Source organism: Pongo abelii, chromosome 7 (assembly GCF_028885655.2).
Source record: "Pongo abelii isolate AG06213 chromosome 7, NHGRI_mPonAbe1-v2.0_pri, whole genome shotgun sequence".
Classification (NCBI taxonomy): domain Eukaryota; kingdom Metazoa; phylum Chordata; class Mammalia; order Primates; family Hominidae; genus Pongo; species Pongo abelii.
The window spans coordinates 24913052-24935429 of NC_071992.2; the positions used below are offsets into that span (position 1 = coordinate 24913052).

General features: G+C 46.7%; 1 protein-coding gene across 3 annotated transcripts; it reads left to right on the forward strand.

The window, feature by feature from the left end:
- The first annotated feature begins 1785 nt into the window (after nucleotides 1-1785).
- On the forward strand, nucleotides 1786-20885 carry TNFRSF10C (TNF receptor superfamily member 10c). Of its 3 annotated transcripts, none has more exons than XR_008527817.2 (6): nucleotides 1786-2278; nucleotides 10812-10917; nucleotides 13720-13833; nucleotides 14569-14677; nucleotides 15701-16265; nucleotides 16536-20885. XR_008527817.2 is itself a non-coding variant. In XM_024250839.3 (6 exons), the coding sequence occupies exons 1-5, from the start codon at nucleotides 2219-2221 to the stop codon at nucleotides 15909-15911; spliced, it is 600 nt and encodes a 199-aa protein (XP_024106607.3). In that variant the 5' UTR covers nucleotides 1786-2218; the 3' UTR covers nucleotides 15912-15957; nucleotides 16536-20885. The 3 variants fall into 3 exon arrangements, 1 of the variants encoding a protein (XP_024106607.3); XM_024250839.3 differs by having other exon boundaries at nucleotides 15701-15957; XR_010141073.1 differs by lacking the exon at nucleotides 13720-13833.
- Nucleotides 20886-22378: the final 1493 nt, after the last annotated feature.

Here is a 22378-nt window from a genome sequence, read left to right on the forward strand (position 1 = left end):
CTCCTTCCCAACTCTATGATCAGGATGTTGACGACTGTTCATGAGCCAGAAAAAAACTCAAGTACAGGGGCTTTTGCTGCTGTCAAATCTTCCATCACGCTAGGAAAACAGCATGCAATCCAACCCACCTAGCCAATTTGCCTTTGCCTTCTTCCATCAGAGGGGTGGCCTTCCAAATAGGATGTTGTCCATTCACCTAGGAACGACTGTCTACAAACTAAGTAGCTCTTGGGCAGTCAGTAAAGAGCTGTGTATAGGGCAGTGTCCAAGTGACCACAGAATCCAGCAGCTCCTCACCTAGTTCCAGAGTCAGTCTGAGGGGAACAGAGGCTCCCTACTCATGAGTGTCTCCTCTTTGCCTTCTTCAGGCACCAGGATCCCGTATAAACCATTTCCATTTTGTAATAGAACTCTTCTGGGACTGCCCTCCCCGTTAGAGCTTTTCCAAGATCACTGAAGACATCATGAGTTTTTCAGGTTTCAAGATTATTTTATGTCCTTCAGTCACAGGGGGAGCTTCAGTTAGTGTTCCATCGCAAGCTAGTAAGTGCCTCTCAGATGGAAACTTTATAGTCTAAAGGCCCAGTTCCCTGGAGGTGCTCACAGCCTTTTGCCATTAGCTCTAGGCAGTGCTCCACACACGGCACAGAGAATGTGTGTTACCTGCAGTCTGGTTTCTAGTCTACACTGTGTGGTCCACCTTCCAGGGCCAAGGGCCCTGAAGTACTCTAAAGACTTTCCTGCAGGCCCTGGTGGCTCTGTGTTAATGCTGTCAGTCTTCCTGAAGTCCCTGTCTTCTCACCTCCTGCGTGGATCTGCCCTCAGCACACATTCATGACTCCACACATTTCTCAGTGCCTGAGACCTGGCACACATTTCTGATCCGAACTCAGTGCCTGGGGCCTAGCAGGTGCCCAGCGCACTCCATCGCTCAAATCCAAGCCTGTGGAGAGGATGACATATCATTCCCAGGTTTCTGATGAGCAGAAAAAAAAAATCTTTGTTTCTATAGTGCTATCCTCTTCTATCCACCACGTGAGGGGTCAGGAATCGACTCACCCCAAGGGTCTAGAAGTTGTGCCATTGACCTTACTGCCTAGGGTCACAGGCTGGCACCCTTCAATACCACACATTGGATCTGTCCACACAGCGGCAGTGTGCTTAACTCAATGGGGAGGTGAGCAGCCCAAGGTCAGACAGTTGGATCTGGATAGACACTTGACTTGGGGACCGACCTTGGAAGACATTCCCCTGGGCCTCCTCTGTCCATGGGGCCTCAATACTAGAGCCCACAAGGTCTGCCAGAGAGTGTCTATGCCTCGACCATGCAAAGGGTGCCAGGTTGTGGCTAGGGATGACCCCGGGGTTCCTCTCCCTCCTGCCTACTCCTCAGCCTCTGCATGTGCCCATCATGGCCCCTGTGTCCTTCATTCTGTCCACACATGTGTTCACTGGGCCCCTCCTTGGTGCCAGGCACCCGCTACTGAGGGATACCAACCCCTGCCAGAGAAGCTTGGAGCTGGGTCACAGCAGCAAGGGGACTGGAGACAGTGGCATCAGTGCAGTGGTCAGCCACGCCGCTGTGGGAGGAGGGAGTGGGAGCAGAAGCTAAGAGTGGACTGAAGTCCTTAGGCCAGGAAGTAGTTCAGGGTTTAAGAAGAGGAGAGACAGGCATCCCGGGGAGGGAGCAGGCTCAGGATTGGCCTTCGGTGCCGCCTCTGAACCTCACTACCCAGACTACAGCAGCGCAGTGGGCAGCGCCTCAGCTCCTGCCCCTTCTGCTGGCTACAGCCCGGACAGGACCTGGAATCAAACCACAGGCCCTGGGTCACCGCTGCCGGAAAGAGCCAGTTCCTGTCCGTCCATGCACTCACCGCCACAACCCAGGCCTTCCTGGAGGTGCTAGGGGAGGCCATGCCCCTTTTCTGAGTGCTTGGAAGTGACTGCTGCAAGTGACAACAAGTGACCACGCCTTTTTCCCGCAGGTATAAAAGCAGAGGCGCTGTGCTCCGATTCTGGCAGTGCAGCTGTGGGAACCTCTCCACGCGCACGAACTCCGCCAACGATTTCTGATAGATTTTTGGGAGTTTGACCAGAGGTGCAGGGTGTGAAGGAGCGCTTCCTACCGCTAGGGAACTTTGGGGACAGAGCGCCCCGGCCGCCTGATGGCCGAGGCAGGGTGCGACCCAGGACCCAGGACGGCGTCGGGAACCATACCATGGCCCGGATCCCCAAGACCCTAAGGTTCGTCGTCGTCATCGTCGCTGTCCTGCTGCCAGTGAGTCCCCGCCGCGGTCCCTGGCTGGGGAAGAGCGCACCTGGCGCCGGGAGGGGGCAGGGAGACAGGGGGACACGGCAGGGATGCCTGGCCCTGGTCACCTGCGGCCGGGCATGTCCGGGCAGGACGAACTCGTCGTCGGAGTCAGGGGAAGAACTGGGTCCCCGGGCTGGGCAGGAGCGACCCGGCCGCGAGGGAGCAGAGAGCGGGGTCCCCCTGGCTTCCCCGAGCCCGCGAAGGGAGGGAAATTCCAGAATCGAGAGAGGGAGGGAGTCAAGGTGGAACCCATAGAGTGAGCCTCCGGAAGACACAGAGCGGTTGCCTCTCTCATTAATTAATTAATTAGTTAGTTAATAAAATTAACCCCATGTTTACATTCTTAAACGTGTTCCTTGGAGATCGGTTTAACCAACAGCCAGTGAAAAAACTTTTCAGCGCTGTCTTTTGCAACTTTCACCTCCTCTGTCCTGAAAGTGGCAGGAAGCGGGTAAGTGGCAGGAAGCGGTTAACCAACGTGCTTGCAGTCAGTGTCTTCCACTGCCACCCGTATGTCCCCTCTGTATCCCATAGGCAGGACCAGGGGCTGGCCCCTTCCTTCAGCATAAACGGTGTAAAGTTGTTGTGAGTTGGCTTTGGCAACTGAGATTGGTAGTAGTGTGAGTGCAAGGACATATTATGTATAAAATGTGCAGACTTCTAGGTCTCTTTCAGATTGATTGAGGTTTTTGCTAACAGCCCTTTTTAAGATTCTTTATGTAATACCAAAAAAAAAAAAAAAAGAAAGAAAGAAGGAAAAGAAAAGGCCAAAGCAAGGTTACAGGAACCATGAGAGTTTGCATGTTGTCTTTCTACAAATTAATGCTAAATTCAGAAAAGCAGTAACATTTTCACCTCTCAAAAATTACACAACTGACTTTTAAAATAGTTTATAGTGGGTGGACCTACCTGAAGCAGCTAGAAGAATGGCTGTGTCAGGACAGTGGCCCTGAAGAGAGAAGGCATGGATGACCTGTGTAGACAAGGCCAGAGACCTGAATTTCACAGTTTTGCGAATGTGAACTCTATGAGTCCCAAAGGAGGCTTTGATCCCTCCATCAGTCTTGCCTTATTAAATGCATTTCAATGCACAATCGCTTTTTAAAATTTTGGAGCTAACACAAATCACATTAGATGTTTTATGGCAGTACATTCAGATTGATCTTCTTTTAAACAAGGGTATTGTATTTTACTACATGGGTAAGCCACAGGTTAATTCACTGTTGGTGCCTAGGGGCAGCTGGTTAGATCCCATCCTGACTGCCTTTGCTAATTCCAACAGCATTGTACTAAATACCCTTGTATGTATCGTGTGTCCACATATCCATGCGCACCAGCTTATTGGGCAACTCCTTACAAGCTGAATTCTACTCCTTCTGAGGGATAAATGACTTCAGAAGTTTCTTTAAATGTTCACGAATTTTCCTCCAAAAAACCACGGAACCCGGCTTATAGTCACACCTAGTCCACAAATGTGCCTGTGTCCCTACACCTTTGCTACACTTAGCTTTCATTCATTACTAGTCTAAGATGTAAAACGTAACACATCACATTGCTATGTATTTTTGTTTCTTCGTGGTATTAGCAATTTTCAAGGATATAGGAGTTTTTTGGTTCTGGGAGTAGATGACCAGGGGATCCAGATGAGACAGCAGGGAAGACTGAATTCTGAGCTGTGCACTTGGAAAACCCTGGTCAGCTGGGGCCAGTCCCTGCCACCCACCATGCCTGTGAATGGAGATAAGGTCTCCATCCTCAGCCTGTCAGGGTGACTTCAGATGAGCCCAGAGCTGAGTTCAGTTCCTGACCCCAGGTCCTGGCTCTGTCAATGCTGGGCTGGTCCAATCTCTGTGCCAGGTCCTTCTACACCATTCCTCTCTCTATCAAAGTAGGAATTGAGAAGTTCCAACGGCTCAGAATCTCTGACTCTCAGGCTGTCAAGGACTCCTGAGACTGAAGGTTGTGAATGGCTGGGCCCTGCCGTGCTCCCCCTCTGGCTCTGTGACACTGGTGTGGCCCCAGCTCCTGTCTGTAAAGTGAAGAGGAGATAAAAATCTTCAGCAGCCCTGTGTAAACCTCAGAGGGCTGTGTTACCAGGTGTGGGAGGACAAATCACATCCTCAGGGCTGGTGTCAGTCACTCTGGACTGGATCCCCAGGCACCTGTCCTCCACCCAGCAGAGGCTGCCCCTGCTCCTACCTGCACCTTGGTACTGGCTCCCTGAGCTTGGGGCAGAAGCTTCTGAAGACTAGGGTGGAGCGCCATGGGGAGGGGCCATCGAGGATCAGAGGAGCCAGACCTCAAGTGAGGACAGCGATGGCACTGCAGGGCCACAGCCTGGTTTACTTGCCACCTACCTTCCAGTTGTCCTTCTGGTAGGCGCCTGGCCCGGGTTGTAGTTTGAAGAGTGAGCAGGAAATGTCTCCATCCAGGTGGCTGCAGATGGCTACTCACCCAGGCCCTACTGAGAGGCCACAGTCCCAGTTCCGGTCCTTTGTCCTGTATCCAGGAGTGGCAGGGCAGTGAGGCTTTAGCTTCTAGGTCAGGGATAGGGACAGTGGAGAGAGTGCCATGCCCCGAGCCTCTGCCGTTGGGCAGCTGGTGTCCTGCTTCCAGCCAGAGAATGCACATCTTCATGTAGTGGATTTCCTAACAACCCGGGGAGATGAAGGTAGGTTGATTTTCCTGTTTTACAAGTGGCAAAATGAGATTCAGGGCTAGAGTTCTCTGAGCAGCTGCTTCTCTGATCTCTGTCCTGCCCTTGGCCTCTGGGAGCTCTTATGGTTCCTCAGCAGAGTTCACAGGGCTCTTGGAGCCTGTCCTTCGGCCTTGAGCTGAGGCCACAACTGCACTCACTTCATAGGCTTGGGGGGAAAGTGATTCATCCAGGAAGTAAACAGTGAGCCCTTTACTCTGGGAACACCTGTGCCTGGAGTCTGCTGGAGTTTGGGAGGACAAATGAACCCCATGTGAATCCTGCTCCCTGGAGCCCACAGTGTGGTGGGAGAGGTGACACCAGGGGTCATATAACTAATAGGAGGTAGCATGAGGGAGGCCTGAGATCTCACCACCCTTGCCTCCCCCTCCTCCAGAGAGGCCGTGCTGGAGGGAGGCCATGCTGTTGCAGGGCTATAGGATGTGGTACTGTTGGCCTGGAAGATGTGGTTTGATTACAGTCACCATTGAGGGTCAGGGAGGGGAGCGAAGCTCTCCTTTACATGCCCCCCCACCCCGATTTTTTTTTTTTTAGCTGGGCCTGAGAATTTAATTGACATAAGAAAGGTCCACAGGAGACAAGCACACACATTTATTTAATGCAAGTTTTACCTGGCATGGAAGAACCTGTGAAAGTCAGTTACTTATTTACTGAATTAGACCAAGTAACTCATGAAGAAGCAAGTAACTATGTGAGGAGCTAAAAAGATGAGAGTGGATCCATTCTAACAAGGTCTGCACAGTACCCTCTTGGCCTTGACTTCTCATCCTTAAAAATAAGGAGATTGTCAGCCGGGCGCGGTGGCTCACGCCTGTAATCCCAGCACTTTGGGAGGTCAAGGCAGGTGGATCACGAGGTCAGGAGATCGAGACCATCCTGGCTAACACGGTGAAACCCCGTCTCTACTGAAAATACAAAACAATTAGTGGAGCATGGTGGCGGGTGCCTGTAGTCCCAGCTACTGGAGAGGCTGAGGCAGGAGAATGGTGAGAAGCCGGGAGGCGGAGCTTTCAGGAAAAAAAAAAAAAAAAGGAGAGTGTCCTATGTTTCCCTGGGGACTTTCATCTTCTGCTTTTAGGAAACACAAAAGAGGTCAAAGGATCTTCTTGCACCTGCTGTTTTTCAATAGCCTTTAATTCATGATAGTCAATTGACCAGGGTGGGCAGGTGCGATGGCTCACACCTGAAGTCCTGCCAACACAGGCAGATCACTTGAGCCCAGGAGTTCAAGACCAGCCAGGGCAACATAGCAAAACCCTGTCCCAACAACAACAACAACAACAAAAACCAAACAAACAGAAAAACACAGAAAATTATGTCACGTGAAAGAATCCACACAGAATGCTTACCATCTGATTCTATTTCTTATTAAAATTCAACCAATCTATTCTGACAGAAAGCAGAATTATTGCTGGGGACACAGGAGCAAAGCAGAAGAGAGGATTACATTGAAGAATGAAGAAATTCTGGGGTGTGGTGGACATGTCATTATCTTATCGTGGTGGTAGTTCCACAATGTATACACATGTCTCAATCTACCAAACTACATGCTTCAAAAATGTACACTTTGTTTCATGCCCATTATACCTCAATAAATCCATTTTTAAAAAACCTTCAATAGAATATAAACACTTGAGTGTATACTGTATTCCCTATAGCACTTGCACATAGATCATGGAAATATGTATGCATAAAAAGTCAGTTTATCCAATTAAAATGGAATTCTAAAAGGTAATTAACATTAAAATGTGCAGGGGAAAAGAGCAAAAAAATTAGACTAGACAATCATAGCTTAAATGGTAAACTTACAGGTCTATTTCAACTATATCAATTATTGCACTCCCTGTAAATCCACTGAGCACTACAGTTCAATGGTAGAAATGGTTGGAAGGGCAGAAAAAGCAAGACTCAACTATATCTTGTCTATATGAGATGGGCCTTAAAAGGAAGACACAGATGTCTGTTGAAAGTAAATAGATGGAAAAAGATACACCATGCAGAGTGTAAGGCCAAGAAAACTGCCGTGGCTATCTCAGTATCACATGAAGTTGATTTTGTTAGCGGTGGATGAGATCCAAGTTACCCTACGTTGAAGGCAGTGAATCCATACGGGTCCACAGCACCTTCAGCTCTTCGCCTACTGAGAATAGTCTGAGGGGCATAAGGCAGAAGCAGAGATGGAGGCAAGTTTCAGAGCAGGAGTGAAAATTTATTAAAAAGCTTTAGAACAGGAAGGAAAGGAAGGAATGGAAAGAAAAGGAGGAAAGTACAACTTGGAAGATGGCCAAGCAGGTGACTTGAGAAACAGTGCGCAGCCGGACTGCCTGAGTTGGGGTTTTATAGGTTGGCATACTTCCGGGATCCTGCCTTCCTTCTCCCCACTCCTGAAATCTTACTGGGAAGCTGCTGATCAGTTTCAGGTGTTTTCTATGTATTAGGAGACTGCTTTTTTCTGGCATCGGCTGTAACCAGTTCTTACTTTAGAGACACAGTTATCAACCACCTGATGGTCACCCAACACTGCTGGTGTCAGAAGCGGGGAGCCCTCTCCTGCCCTGCTCATACCTGACTAGCTACCTACTGTAACAATTTTAGGACATAGAATATTATGGGAGATGAAAAGGGACCTTTGTAGTTAAAAGGGTTAATTCTTCAAGGAGTATAATAATAATAACAACAAATTGTATATGCCTAGTAATACAGCTTCAAAACACATGACACAAAAATAGAATTAAAAAGAGATTAAATCAGCTGTTTCTCTGCACTTGATAGCATGATCAGATGAAAACGCCAGTAAAGTGGCGAGCAATCTGCACACTATCAACCACCTTGATTTAACTGACATTTAAAGAGCAGGAGTGGAACATCCACTGAACACTCATTCCTTTCTATGCTTATGATACTTTCACTAAGATAGACCAGGTTCTGGGCTATAAAACACACAATATGATCTCTAAACTTAATGAAACTAAACTGGAAATCAGTAACAATATCCATGGAGAATTCTAAAATTTTGATATTGAACAACACACTTCTAAAAATCTGTAGTTCAGACAAGAAATCAAAAGGGAAGGTAAGATATTTCAAAGTAAGTAATAATGACAGTATAACACATCAAAACTGGTGGGAAATGGCTAACAGTGCTCATGGTGAAATATACAGCTTTCAATGTTTCTATTAAAAACTGGGGGTTGGGGAGATGGGGAGTTACTACTGAAGGGTATGTAGTTCCTTTCTGGAGTGATAAAAATATTCTAAAATTGATTATAGTGATGATTGCATAGCTGTGAGTGTATTAAAAACTGCTGAAATGTAGACTTTAAATGGGTGAATTATATGAATAATCATAATTATTAATTATGTGAATTGTGTCTCACTAAAGCTGTCAAAAAAAGAAAAAACGTGAAAATTATGGGCCGGGCACGGTGGCTCACGCCTGTAATTCGAGCACTTTGGGAGGCCGAGGAGGGCGGATCACGAGGTCAGGAGATTGAGACCATCTTGGCTAACAGAGTGAAACCCCATCTCTACTAAAAATACAAAAAATTAGCCAGGCATGGCGGCGGGTGTCTGTAGTCCCAGTTACTCGGGAGGCTGAGGCAGGAGAATGGCGTGAACCCGGGAGGCGGAGCTTGCAGTGAGCCGAGATTGCGCCACTGCACTCCAGCCTGGGAGACAGCCAGACTCCGTCTCAAAAAAAAAAAAGAAAATTATGGCCTGAGGAGCTACATTAATCAATCATAAAATATAAGTGTAAATTTAAACCAAACAAAGTAACAGGAAGGAACATAAATCAAAGAATACAAACCACAGAAAGAACTGACAAAACGAACTGTGTGCGGTGGCTTACGCCTGTAATCCCAGTACTTTGGGAGGCCCAGGCCGGCAGATCACTTGAGCTCAGGAGTTAAACCACTCTGGGCAACATGGCGAAACCCCAGCTCTACAAAATATGCGAAAATTAGATGGGCATTGTGGCACACACCTGTCTGTGGGGACTGAGGTGGCAGGACCACTTGAGCCCGGGAGGCAGAGGAGGCAAAGGTTGTAGTGAACCAAGATTACACCACTGCACTCTGCACTCCAACATGGAGGACAGAGGGAGACCCTGTCTCCAAAAAAAAAAAAAAAAAAAAAAAAAAAGACAAAATGATGAAAAGTTGGTCTTCTGAAAGGATTTTAAAAAACACTAATAAACCCCTCATTAAATGAGAGGGAGTAAGAGTGTGAGAGCCGAGAAAGGAGACGCAGACATCGCCTGAACCTAGAGGGACTCCAGCCCGGGAAGGAATGATTTGGGAAAAGTGGGTTAGCTTCACTGTCACCAACTGCTTAGGCAGGCTTTGATGTGGAAGAAAGCTACCTTTTGTCTTGTTTAGATCCAGGCAGTTGAACTGAGCCCAACATAAGCAGCTTTCATTGTAACCATTTTGGTTTTGCTTAAATTAATTTCCTACTTTAAAACACTCCCAACTTAAAGAAAAGTTACAAAAACTATACAATAAAAACATTTGAAAAAATGGCTGTTGACATGTTGAAAGCTATTATTGAATTCTTTAGTGTGTACTTTCTACAAACAAGGAAATTAACATCAACACATTACCACTATCTAATACGCACTCTATTCTGATTTCTCCAGTTGTCTTCTAGTTGTCATTTATAACATAGAGATCATGGCCAGAATCCCTGAATTGCTGTGTCATCTTTTTTGTCACTTTGATATTTAGTGGGAGCAGCTTGTCAAGGTCCTTTGTAAAGCAGTAATTAATTACTTAATGTTTGATGCTATATCCTGACTTTCTGTAAGGTTATGTATATTATAACCTTCATTTGTAAAACTGAGTATGTTTACGTGTGTGTCTGTGTGTATTTGTGTGTGTGTGAGTGAGAGAGACAGAATTCACCTATTGGTGAATTAAACACTTGGTGAAACTAAATATATTAAATGCTATTTCTGCATGAAGGCCTCATATGTGTGTGGTTTTTAAAAATTCTTATAAAATCTTTTCTTTCCAACCACGGTGGCATGTGCCTGTTATTCACGTTTCTTGGGAGACTGAAGCAGGAGGATCACTTCAGGCCAGGAGTTCGAGCCTATAGTAAGATATGATCACACCTGTGAATAGCCACTGCATTCCAGCCTGGGCAACATAGCAAGACTGTATCAAAAAAACAAAATAACTCTTCTTGCTCACATTATCTGGGGTAAATGTATTTTATGTTATAATATGAGAAAAGGATACAGAAGTGTTTTTCTTTTTCTTTTCGTTTTTTCTTTCTTTTTTTTTTTTTTTATTTGAGACAGAGTCTTGCACTGTCGCCACGTTGGAGTGCAATGGTGCGATCTCGGCTCACTGCAACCTCTGCCTCTCAGGTTCAAGCTATTCTCCTGCCTCAGCCTCCCGAGTAGCTGGGATTACAGGTGTGTGCCACCACACCCAGTTAATTTTTGTATTTTTAGTAGAGACGGGGTTTCACCATGTTGGCCAGGATGGTCTCGATCTCTTGACCTTGTGATCCACCTACTTCGGCCTTCCAAATTGCTGGGATTACAGGCATGAGCCATCGCGCTTGCCCGTATTTTTTTTTTTTTTATAGAAAATAGCTGGCCCTAACAGGCCAAGGGACAAACAAGGATACGAAAGAATGAAGGTTTGGAGCTGGAAAAAATGTCCAAGCTCTGATGGGTTTTGTCACTTGGGGTGAAGGGAATGTGAGATGGAGCCTGGGAGGGCTGAGGTCTGGAAGTCACTCACACCCATTACTCCTTTGTCCCCACAGGTCCTAGCTTACTCTGCCACCACTGCCCGGCAGGAAGAAGTTCCCCAGCAGACAGTGATCCCACAGCAACAGAGGCACAGCTTCAAGGGGGAGGAGTGTCCAGCAGGTGCACTCTTATTTTTAAAAATCAGTTTATTTTTAATTGATAGATAAACATTGTATATATTTATGAGGTACACCATGATGTTTTGAAATATGTACACATTGTGGAATGGTTAAAATCAAGCTAATTCACATACTTATCATGTAATCGTGGTAAGAACACTTAAAAATCTGCTCAGCAATTTTCAGCGGTATGGATACAGAGCCCTGGGATAAGCCCTCTTTGCCCTTTTTATCTGTGGGTTCTGTAGCCTTCCTTATCTGTTGGTTCTGTATCCATGGTTGCAACAAACCACAGATCAAAAATATGCGGAAGAAATAAAAATGATAATACGTCAATAAAAGCAGATAAAAAGCAATGCAGTATAGCACTTATTTACATAGCATGTCTATTGCATTAGGTATTACAAGTAATCTAGAGATGATTTAAAGTATATGTGCCTGGGTTTTATGCAATACTATCCCAATTTATATTAGGGACTTGAGTATGTGCAGAGTTTGTTCCATGGAATATATTCCTTGTGGATAGAAGGCAGGACTGTACAACACATTGTTTTAATAACTGTAGTCACTATGTTCAACAATACATCTCTTGAATTTATTCTCCCTGTCTAACTGAAATTTTGTATCCTTTGACTAACATCTCCCCATCCCACCATCCAACTCAAGCCCTGGTAATCACCATTCTACTCTCCACCTCTATGAGATCGTGAGGTGTTTGCCTTTCTGTGCCTGGCTTATTTCTCTTAGCGTAGTATCCTCCAGGTTTATCCATGCTGACACAAATGACAGAATTCCCTTCTTTTTAAAGGCTGAATAGTATTCCATTGTATCTATGTGCCACATTTTCTTTAACTTTTCGTCCATCCATGGACAAGTAGGTTGATTCCATGTCTTGACCATTGTAAATAATGCTCCAATGCATATGGGAGGGAAGATGTCTCTTCAATATACTGACATCATTTCCTTTGGATGTATACCCAATAGTGGGATTGCCAGATCATATAGTAGTTCTATTTTTTGTTTTTTGAGGAACCTCCATACTGTTTTCCATAATGGCTGTACTAATTTCCATTCCCACCAACAGTGTACCAGCGTTCCTTTTTCTCCCCATCATCATCAACACTTGTTATCTTTTGTCTTTTTGGTAATAGCCATTCTTACAGGTGTGAAGTGATATTTGGCACTTGACGGTTAGTGATGCTGAGCATTTTTTTCATATACTTGTTGGCCACTTCTATGTCTCCTTTTGAGAAGTCTCTATTCAGGTCCCATGCCCATGTATCCATTTTACTTGGATTATTTGATTGTATGCTATCGAGATGTTTGAGTTCCTGTGTATTTTGGATTTTAACCAAAATCTTGGATCTTTTGAATATTGACCCTCATTCTGTAGGTTGTCTCTTCACTCTGTTCATTGTTTAGTTTGTCATGCAGAACCTTTTTAGTCTAATGTAACCTCATTTGTCTCTTTTTCCTTTTGTTGCCTGTGCTTTTGGGGTCATAGTCAAGAAACCATTGCCCAGACCAACATCATGAAAATTTTCCCCTATGTATTCTTGTGGTAGTTTTACCATTTCAGATCTTATGTTTTAATCTTTAGTCCATTTTGAATTAATTTTTACATATGATGTGAGATAGAGGTCTTATTTCATTCTTCTGCATGTCGATACCTACTTTTCTCAACACCATTTATTGAAGAGACTGTCCATTCCCCATTTTGTGTTCTTAGTATCTTTCTCACAATCAATCAACTGTAAATGCATTGATTTATACCTGGGTTCACTATTTTGTTCCATCAGTTTATTTACCATTGTTATGCCATTACCATTCAGTTTTGATTACTATACTTTTGTAACATATTTTAAAATCAGGTAGTATGATGCCTCCATCTTTGTTCTTTTGTTTGTTTTGCTTAAGATCACTTTGGCTATTTGAGGTCTTTTGTAGTTCCATACAAATCCGGGCGTGGTGGTGCATCGCCTATAATCCCAGCTACTCGGGAGGCTGAGGCAGGAAAATTGCTTGAACCAGGGAGTTGGAGGTTGCAGTGAGCCGAGATTGTGCCACTGTACTCCAGCCAGGTGACAGAGCAAGACTCTGTCTCAAAAAAAAAAAGACACACGAATATACATAACAGTCAGGATGTCCTAATGGGAACCATGAAGAATAGTTAAGTGATAGGTGAGATAGACAAGGTTGGTGGGGCCTCTCAGGGATGGTGATTTGGGCTGATATTTAAAGTTGGACAGGGCCAGTCTTGCAGAGAGCCAGGAAAAGTGCTCTTGAGAAGGCCCTGCAGGAATGAGAACCCCAGATTTCAGGGGCTTGGGGAGACTGAGCGAAGACAGGGGGCCACTGTGGTGAGTGGACAGCAAACAGGTCAGGTGGACCAGCATGGGCAGATCACATGTACAGTAGGTTGGATGTTATTTTGTGAGTGAGGGCGTAAAAAAAGTAAAATATCTCAATGATGTGTATTGATTACATGTTGAAATGTAGTATTTTAGATATTTTAGGTTAAAACTATATTGTTAAAATTAATTTGGCCTCATTTTTTTACTATTTTAATATGGCTCTCATAGAATTTGAATTTTGCATAGAATTTGAATTTTGTGTTATATTTCTATCAGCAGTGCCAGTCAAAGGTATGTAATAGATGCTGAATTGATGACAAGACCAAGCCTGGAAGAGTGGATTTCTCTGTCTCAATTCCAGTGAGGGCCAAAAAAGAAGTTTCCCCACCACTGTCAGCCTCTGGGAATTCTGTGGAGACTCATTCATTAGCTTTTCTCTCCCTTCCCAGGATCTCATAGATCAGAACATACTGGAGCCTGTAACCCGTGCACAGAGGGTGTGGATTACACAAACGCTTCCAACAATTTGTTTTCTTGTCTCCCATGTACAGTTTGTAAATCAGGTACAGAATGTGTGGACCTCCTGTCCAGAGGTGGAGTGTGGGGCAATGAGGTGGGAGTTGTAGCCGATATGAGTCAGGGAACCAAGTTCCAGCCCAACCTGGTCTTCATCAACCTGTTCTATGATTATATATTTGACCAATTAAAAAAATAGAAAGGAATCTTTTCTATAATGCATGCCACCTGGCTGGGTAATCTAAACTATCAGCTGCAAGAGGGTGGGGGCATCATTACAGCACAGAGAAGGCCAGGCCCAGTGGACAGGGCTAGGTTTCAGCAGTTGCACGGGTCTGCTCCAGGGCCAGGCTCTCTCCCTCGGGCTCTGTGCTCCTGGCAGGTGCTCGGCCTCACTCAGCCTTCAGGTTTTCAGGCCCCTTCCTCCTCCCCAGCAGGCCCCAGGCTTTGGGGAAGTCCCCCAAGGCCTCTGTCTCCTTGCAGAGTCTCTCAGGTGATGCGCTTGCGCCTCCCTTGCTACTGACCATGCCATCTAAACAATGCTTTTCCACTAATCTGATGTAATAAATAATGAATCATGCTCCTTTTTATGACTCCTCTGGGTGTTGGTGACAGCTGAAGGGTGGGTGTCCTGTATGAGCCCTGAGTGTGCTGGTGCAGAAATTGGCCCTCAGAACTCTTTGGTGAACTTGGTTGAGCTGAGTGGGAGGGGGTGGGTGGTAAGGAAGGTCGAGGGATACATCAGGGAAACACATTCCCAAAACCTTATGCTCTGTTGTCAGATCAAAAAAATAAAAGTTCCTGCATCATGACCAGAGACACAGTGTGTCAGTGTGAAGAAGGCACCTTCTGGAATGAAAACTCCCCTGAGATGTGCCGGAAGTGCAGCAGGTGAGACAGCAGCCAGGGGCTCCCGACAGCTTTCAGGAACCCGAGAAGACCTGAGTCACCTGGTACCCCTATTTCTCCGCTGACCCCATGGAGCCTCCAGCCCCATGGAGTGTCCCTGAGCCTGTGGGGTCTCTTGGGTCTGCAGTGGCCACTCCTGTTCCATCTGCCTGTCCCCACCCCTACCCCCTGCAGCAGCCCCTTCCCAGACCCTCCCCAGCACAAGTCCCCTTGGCCAGACCGACTTATTCACTGAGCACAAGAGGCAACTTTCTGGATCCCTTGATCCTTTTCAGCAAACCTAGGAAATGCGATTTCCTTTTGAAATGAGAAGAAAACACTTGAATCCAGTCTGGGTTGTATTCGTTGCTATACCAAGCTGTTTTAAAAAATGTTATTTTTAATATTTTTTATGCAGGCAGGACCCATAAAGACAAAAGTGGCCATGGCCGACAAAAGTCATAAGAAGGCTGTGGGTGGAGCTCCTTCAAGTTCCCATGAAGGCCTGAGCCAATCCAGCCAGCCTCACCTCTGGCCCCAATCTCTCAATAAGTCCTGTCTTTTCCCTATTTGGGCTTTAAGGGCCAAGAGTAATTTGTTCTTCTCTGGCCCCCTAATGTTTGCTGTGATTGGGAGGAACCAGCAGACAGTTGGGGGTGAGAGATCACTTGTACTGTGGGTTGACTGGAGGAAGGGGCTCAGCTTGTGGCCACAAGGGCTTGTGACCTTCCCCTGGAGTGTGGCTCCTCCTAACGCAGACCTCCTCTGCAGCCCAGGGAAGCTCAGTGTGTGCGCAACACAGAAGGCTCCTGTGGCCCCAGAGCAGGGAGGCTGAGGGACTGAAATGCGCATGCTCAGACCCTTCCTCAGCATCAACAAGGGAGCTTGGGGGACCCCTTCCAGACAGCAGCCTGTCCTTCCCCTCAGGAGCCTCAGGGACATTGGAGAGGGAGGGTGGCTCCCCTTTTATCCCACCTGGCCAGCTTTCCCTCAAGAGTCCTCATCTCCCTCTCTGTGTGTACCCAGGTGCCCTAGTGGGGAAGTCCAAGTCAGTAATTGTACGTCCTGGGATGATATCCAGTGTGTTGAAGAATTTGGTGCCAATGCCACTGTGGAAACCCCAGCTGCTGAAGAGACAATGAACATCAGCCTGGGGACTCCTGGCTTTTCTCATTTCCTCTCATGCATCATCGTAGGGATCATAGTTCTAATTGTGCTTTTGATTGTGTTTGTTTGAAAGACTTCACTGTGGAAGAAATTCCTTCCTTACCTGAAAGGTTCAGGTAGGCGCTGGCTGAGGGCGGGGGCGCTGGACACTCTCTGCCCTGCCTCCCTCTGCTGTGTTCCCACAGACAGAAACGCCTGCCCCTGCCCCAAGTCCTGGTGTCTCCAGCCTGGCTCTATCCTCCTCCTTGTGATCGTCCCATCCCCACATCCCGTGCACACCCCAGGACCCTGGTCTCATCAGTTCCTCTCCTGGAGCTGGGGGTCCACACATCTCCCAGCCAAGTCCAGGAGGGCAGGGCCAGTTCCTCCCATCTTCAGGCCCAGCCAGGCAGGGGGCAGCTGGCTCCTCAACTGGGTGACAACGGTGAGGATGAGAAGTGGTCGTGGGATTTATTCATCCTTGGTCAGAACAGAACACAGAGATTTTCCACATGTTGGTTTTTACTCTAGTTCCCCTTCTCATCCCCCTTCCTCAGGGTGTCCCCTAATTGCAAGGCCCCATTCCTGTCCCCAGCCCCAGTGCTCCTTGTCCAGTGTCCCAGCCCCCAGCCCAGCCCTGTGCCCCACTGTCCTCTGGGAGGGAGGTGCTGCATGGGCCCCTCCCCGCCTGCTAAGGAGACTCATTCTCTTCCAGGTGGTGAAAGGGCCCCTGAGCGTGTAGACAGAGTGACTTGGTTTCTCCAGAAACTAGAAGCCTCATGGGCTGAGGAACTGCCTCCCACCCACAGCAGAGCCCGAGTGGGCACAATCCCTTCTCCTCATGGCTGCTCTGACTCTCTGAAGTGGCTTGGGGTTCTGGGCTGACTGTAGGGGACACATGGCCATCTTGAGCATCACACAGACCGGTGGGTCCTGCTGCAGTCCTGTCCTTCCTGCAGTCTTCACTCCACAGCCTCACTCCACAGTGAGTGACCCTCACTGGACACCCTCACTCCACAGCCTGCACCCTGAGGATGGGGTGTCCGCCTGAGCACAGCATCGGGGCCGGGCCCCAGCAGCAGGTCCTGGATGTGCTGAGATTCGGCTGCCTGGGTTGACCTCATTGGGAGGAGGTGGGGACAGCAGGTCCATCTGCGTACTGGGGACCCTGCAGCAAGCCCTGGATGTGGACTCCTGAGTCACTTCTTTGCCTTTCTGAGGTCTTTTTCCGGCACTCACGTCGCCCACCAAGGCCTGGGGTGAGAACAATGCCCACAAGGAGACCCTGAGTAACAGAGACTCGCAGCCCATCCAGGTCTCTGGGCAGGAAATTGAAGGAATCATCACATTTTACAGAGGAGGAGACTGCAGCTCAGAGTGGGGGAAGTGTGTGCACCAGGCCACAGGCAAGTCTGTCCAGAGCACTGGTAGGAATGAGGGGAACTAGGAATGACCACTTTAAAAAGTTAGATGAGAAGAATTTCAAGGCCGGGTGCAGTGGCTCACGCCTGTAATCCCAGCACTTTGGGAGGCGGAGATGGGCGGATCACGAGGTTAGGAGATTGAGACCATCCTGGCTAACATGGTGAAACCCCGTCTGTACTAAAAGTACAAAAAATTAGCTGGGTGTGGTGGCAGGCGCCTGTAGTCCCAGCTACTCAGGAAGCTGAGGCAAGAGAATGGCGTGAACCCGGGAGGCGGAGCTTGCAGTGAGCCGAGATCGCGCCACTGCACTCCAGCCTGGGGGACAGAGCGAGACCCCATCTCAAAACACACACACACAAAAAAAACAACCAAAGAAAGAAAGAAAGAAAGAATTTCAAAGTTAAGTCATTGGAGGTTGTTGGTAATATATTTGTATGGCTTAGGTCATGTTATGCACATCACCCCCTCACCCCATGTCTGCTGTTGGTCTCAGCACTGGGTGGAGGGAGGGGCAATAGTCCTGGTGAAGAGGAGAGGGGAGCGGCACCAGCTGGGGTGGGGCCTCTGCCGCTGCCTCTTCCTGCTGTGGTTTCTGGGGCTTAGACTGCCCCTCTCACCTGGCTTGTCTGTGGGGAGATCTTTGTTCTCTGGCTGCTTTTAAGACTTTCTCCTTAACAGTGGTTTCAGCAATTCGATTGAGGCAAAAAGGAGCTGCAGAAGCCATGTCTGTAGCATTTGTGGCCTCCCCTTCTGCATAACAGCAGCCATGTTTTGGCCTCTGCAGGGCTAAGGTCCTCTGAGCAGTTGCTTCTCCACATCTCTGCCATGCACTTGGCCTCTGGGATCTCCTGGTGTTCCTCAGCAGAGTCCACAGGGATCTTTGGGGTCCCCTCCCTGTGCTGTAGCCTGGAACCTGTGACCTGAGGCGGTGAGCTGAGGCCACCACTGGGGTCACCTCATGGGCTTGGAGGGAAAGTCATTCACCCAGGAAGTAGGTGATGAGCCCTTTACTCTGAGAATGTCTGCACCTGGTGGCGGTGGGAGGACAAATGAGCCCTGTGTCAGTCCTGCTCCCTGAAGCCCACAGTCTGGTGGAGGAGGTGTCACCAGGGACCTAAATAGCTATCAGGAAACATGGGGGCCACCTCCCCCACCCCCCACCTCCAGAGAGGCTGTGCCGGCTCCAGGAATGTCATCCCTCCCTACTTGACTCTGGCAGAGGGAGGCTGTGCGGTTGCAAGGCCCCAGGTCATGGTATTGTTGGCTTGGAGGATGTGATTTCATTAAAATCAACACTGAGGGGAATGATTGTACTAACAACAGCATGTGCTGAAATACAGTACTTGCGCGTGCCAAGCTCTGTTCTCAGCACTTTATACACATATGAACACACTTAATCCTCATACAACCAGACAGTACAGGAACCCTCATTGTCCTTGTTTTAGACGAGCAGCATGAGACACAGAACATTCGTTCAGTGGAGGGGCTGGGCAGGGAGATGAGTGACCCTCAGGAGCAGCAGCAATGATTGGGTCACTGGGTTCTGCTGACCTTTCCCAGGGGAGTATTTGGTGCTTGTTCATGAGGCCTGCCTTCACCTAGCGCTGGGTCACAGCTGGGGGTCTCTGAAAAGTCATTTAAGGTCACCTCTTATTTCAGGAATGAGACATATTTAGGTAAGAAGTGGCTTCCCCTGGACCATGATGCTGGCCCAAGACTACAAGACAGATGGCTGGCTTCTTAATCCAAGGTTCTTCTTATACCAAAAGAACAAAGAAAGAAAAAAGCCACAAAAGACTCAAAAGAAGCAGATTTCCCACCACAGCACAACCTCAGAACAATTATGAGTTGCTCATTTTAAGATCAACGAGGCATTTTTAGGGCATGTACGCCTGAGAGAGGAAATCAGTGTGAATGGCAAACTTCCCTCTAAAACAGCCTAACACAACACTGCTCCAGGAGGAACAAGGCAAGGAAACTCCCTGGTGAATGACTCATCTCAGGAAGAGGCAGGGCAGGGTCAGGAGAGTCTATGGAGGAGAAGAGCTGGAACAAGACCTCTCTCTCTTCCTCTCTTTCACACACACACACACACACACACTCTCTCTCTCTCTCACACTCCTATGAGCCCAAATCTGTGAACTGAGAACCTCACTTCTCTGACCTCACCTTCCATCTCCTTCAATCAGAGACGCCCACAAACCTCAGAGCTGTGTCCCAGCATCACTCGTTTTGACTCCCCTCCCCCACTGCCTTGACTTCCTGTCTGCCTGGGAACCTGTCTGTGTGGACTTTTCCCTCTATGTCCACCAGTGTCCTGTCACCAATGGCATTTGTCACCTCTGCCTGGGCAGCCCCACATGACTCTTTGCACCTTCATGGACTTTGGGGTTATTGATGTCTGTGCCTTATCTCCCTGTGAACTGGAACTGTCCTAAGGAAAGGGAGGGTCGTGCCTTATTCCTGATACTCCACGATTCCTTGTACGATGTGGTCACCAGGCGCCGACGTGCTTTCCTTGGATGAATGAATAATGTGAGTTCTAGGAAGCCCGCATGAACGCGGATGTGATGTCCTCAGCCTTTCGTAGACATGTTTCATGTGAGAGGTGGGAAGAACAGCTGAAGAGAAGGCTGAGGACTGCCCAGGTCCAGAGTCACCAAGAACTTGTTGTCAGATTTTCACTTGCTATTCGCAGAGATTTTTTTTTTTTAAGGCACTATTTGTAGTGTTAAAAGGGTGAATTCATCAGAAGGCATAATAATCATAAATGTGTATATGCCTAATAATGGAACTTTAAAAGGCATGAAGCAACACTCAAAAGGATTAAAGGGAGATCATATCACCCCCTTCTTACCAAGTCATAGAATGATCTGATGAAAACAGTAAAATAAGAACAGATCTGAACACTGTCAACCATCTTGACAAACATTTATGCCTAGTGTTCCATTACTGGAACACTAAACATGTGGAATTATTTATATCCTACTGCTCAAGGTCATCGCCAAGGTCTAATTTTAAATTTCAAAAAATTGCAACCTCAGGTATAAATGGGTTAATTGACATTGATAGAGCACACATGCAACATCTACAGGAGATTCCTTCTTTTCTATGAACATGGTACTTCACCAAGATAGACCACATTGTGAACTATAAAACAAATCTAAAAACATTTGAAATGAAGGAAATTATATAAAATATGTTCTCTGATCTCAATGAAATTAAATTAATAACTATATCTAGAAAGACTCCCAATACGTGAATATTAAGCAACATACTTATAAAAAATTCATAGTTCATGGATGAAATCAAAAGAGAATTCAAAATATTTCAAAATAAATTATGAGGATTATATAACATGTGGAAATGTGTGGGATGCCACTACACCAGTGCTTAGAGTGAAATGCACAGCTTCCAAGGCTTCTGTTAAAAGAGTTGGGAATTTGGGGAAACAAGGAGTGACTGCTAATGGGTATGCAGTCTTTTTGGGGTGATGATGAAAATGTTCAAAAATTGATTTTGTTGATGGTTATAGACGTCTATAAATATATTTAAATGGAAGAATTATATGATATATATGTAATATATAAAGTATATCTCTGTAAAATTCTTAAGGATTAAAAGAAGAATGGTATCACAATCAATGAATCAGAGGTCTGCATTACTCACCCATAACATAAGTGTAAATTAAACTCAGAGGCAGTAGCAGGAAGGGAAAGAAATAATAGAGTAGAAATTAATGAAATAGAATACAAAGAATAAAAAGAATCAAGAAACCAAGAGTTGGGTCTCAGAAATGATGAACACAATTAATAAAATTAATAAACCAAACCTCAAAAGAAAAAGAACAATGGCATGAAACACCAATATCAAGAATTAATTAATGATGGGATATTATTACAAACTATACAGCCATTAAAAGTATAATAGTAGGATCTCATGAATAACTTTATGCGAAAAAAATTCGACAACTTAGATGAAATAGAGAAATTTCTTGAAAAACCCTACTTAGCAAAATAGTCACAAGAGGTAAAGATCATTTAAATATTTCTACAGCTATCTAAGAATTGGAATTTATCATTTAAAAGCTTACAATGATGAGGCTGGGCACGGCGGCTCACGCCCGTAGTCCCAGCACTTTGGGAGGCGGAGGCGGGCAGATCACAAGGTCAGGAGATTGAGACCATCCTGGCTAACACGATGAAATCCTGTCTCTACTAAAAATACAAAAAAATTAGCCAGGCACGGTGGCGGGCGCCTGTAGTCCCAGCTGCTGGGGAGGCTGTGGCAGGAGAATGGCGTGAATCTGGGAGGCGGAGCTTGCAGCGAGCCGAGATCACGCCACTGCATTCCAGCCTGGGCGACAGAGCCAGAGCGAGACTCCATCTCAAAAAAAAAAAAAAAAAAAAAGATCTACCTAGGGCCTTTCCCTCTCAGCCACACCTGACTTGAATCTGGTGGAAATCCTTTTCATCCTCAATCTTGTACATGGAAATGATGATAATGGTAATGCCACAGGTAGGAATTGAGGACTTTAGAAAGTTCAGAGTTGGCTCTTATATTGCACCTTCCTGATCTGTGACCTGACATGGATGATCACAGCCTGAGGACCTGCTGTCAGACATCTGTGTAAAGCAGTACAGCTCCATCCTCACAGTCAAAGGGAACTGTCAATGGACACAGCCCAGAACCCCCTGCGGCACTGTGGGTGTGTTCCTTAGGAATGTGCAAACTGCCAACGCCTAAAGTCACAAAGGCAGAGATCACTTGAGGCCAGGAGTTCAAGACCAGCTTGGCCAACATGGTGAAACCCCGGCTCTACCAAAAATACAAAAATTATGCGGGCATGATGGCACACGTCTGTAATCCCAGCTACTTGGGTGGCTGAGGCAGGAGAATTGCTTAAGCCTGGGAGGCGGAAGTTGCAGTGAGCCAATGTTGTGCCACTCCACTCCAGCCTGGGCAACAGAGTGAGACTCTGTCTCATCAAAAATATCTATATCACAGACTTAAGGGATCCAGCTTTTGTTGGGCTCCAATATTTACAGACAGTGAATTAACTGCTTTATATACACTACCTTCTTTAATTAATACAATAGTTCTTTGAGGAGGTATTAGCAGCCCATTATTGCA

Coding starts and splice junctions, on each gene's coding strand:
- TNFRSF10C (XM_024250839.3), top strand. CDS start 2,219: ATGGCCCGGATCCCCAAGACCCTAAGGTTCGTCGTCGTCATCGTCGCT. Junction 10,918..13,719: donor GGGGGAGGAGTGTCCAGCAG/GTGCACTCTTAT, acceptor CTCCCTTCCCAG/GATCTCATAGATCAGAACAT. Junction 14,678..15,700: donor ATGTGCCGGAAGTGCAGCAG/GTGAGACAGCAG, acceptor GTGTGTACCCAG/GTGCCCTAGTGGGGAAGTCC.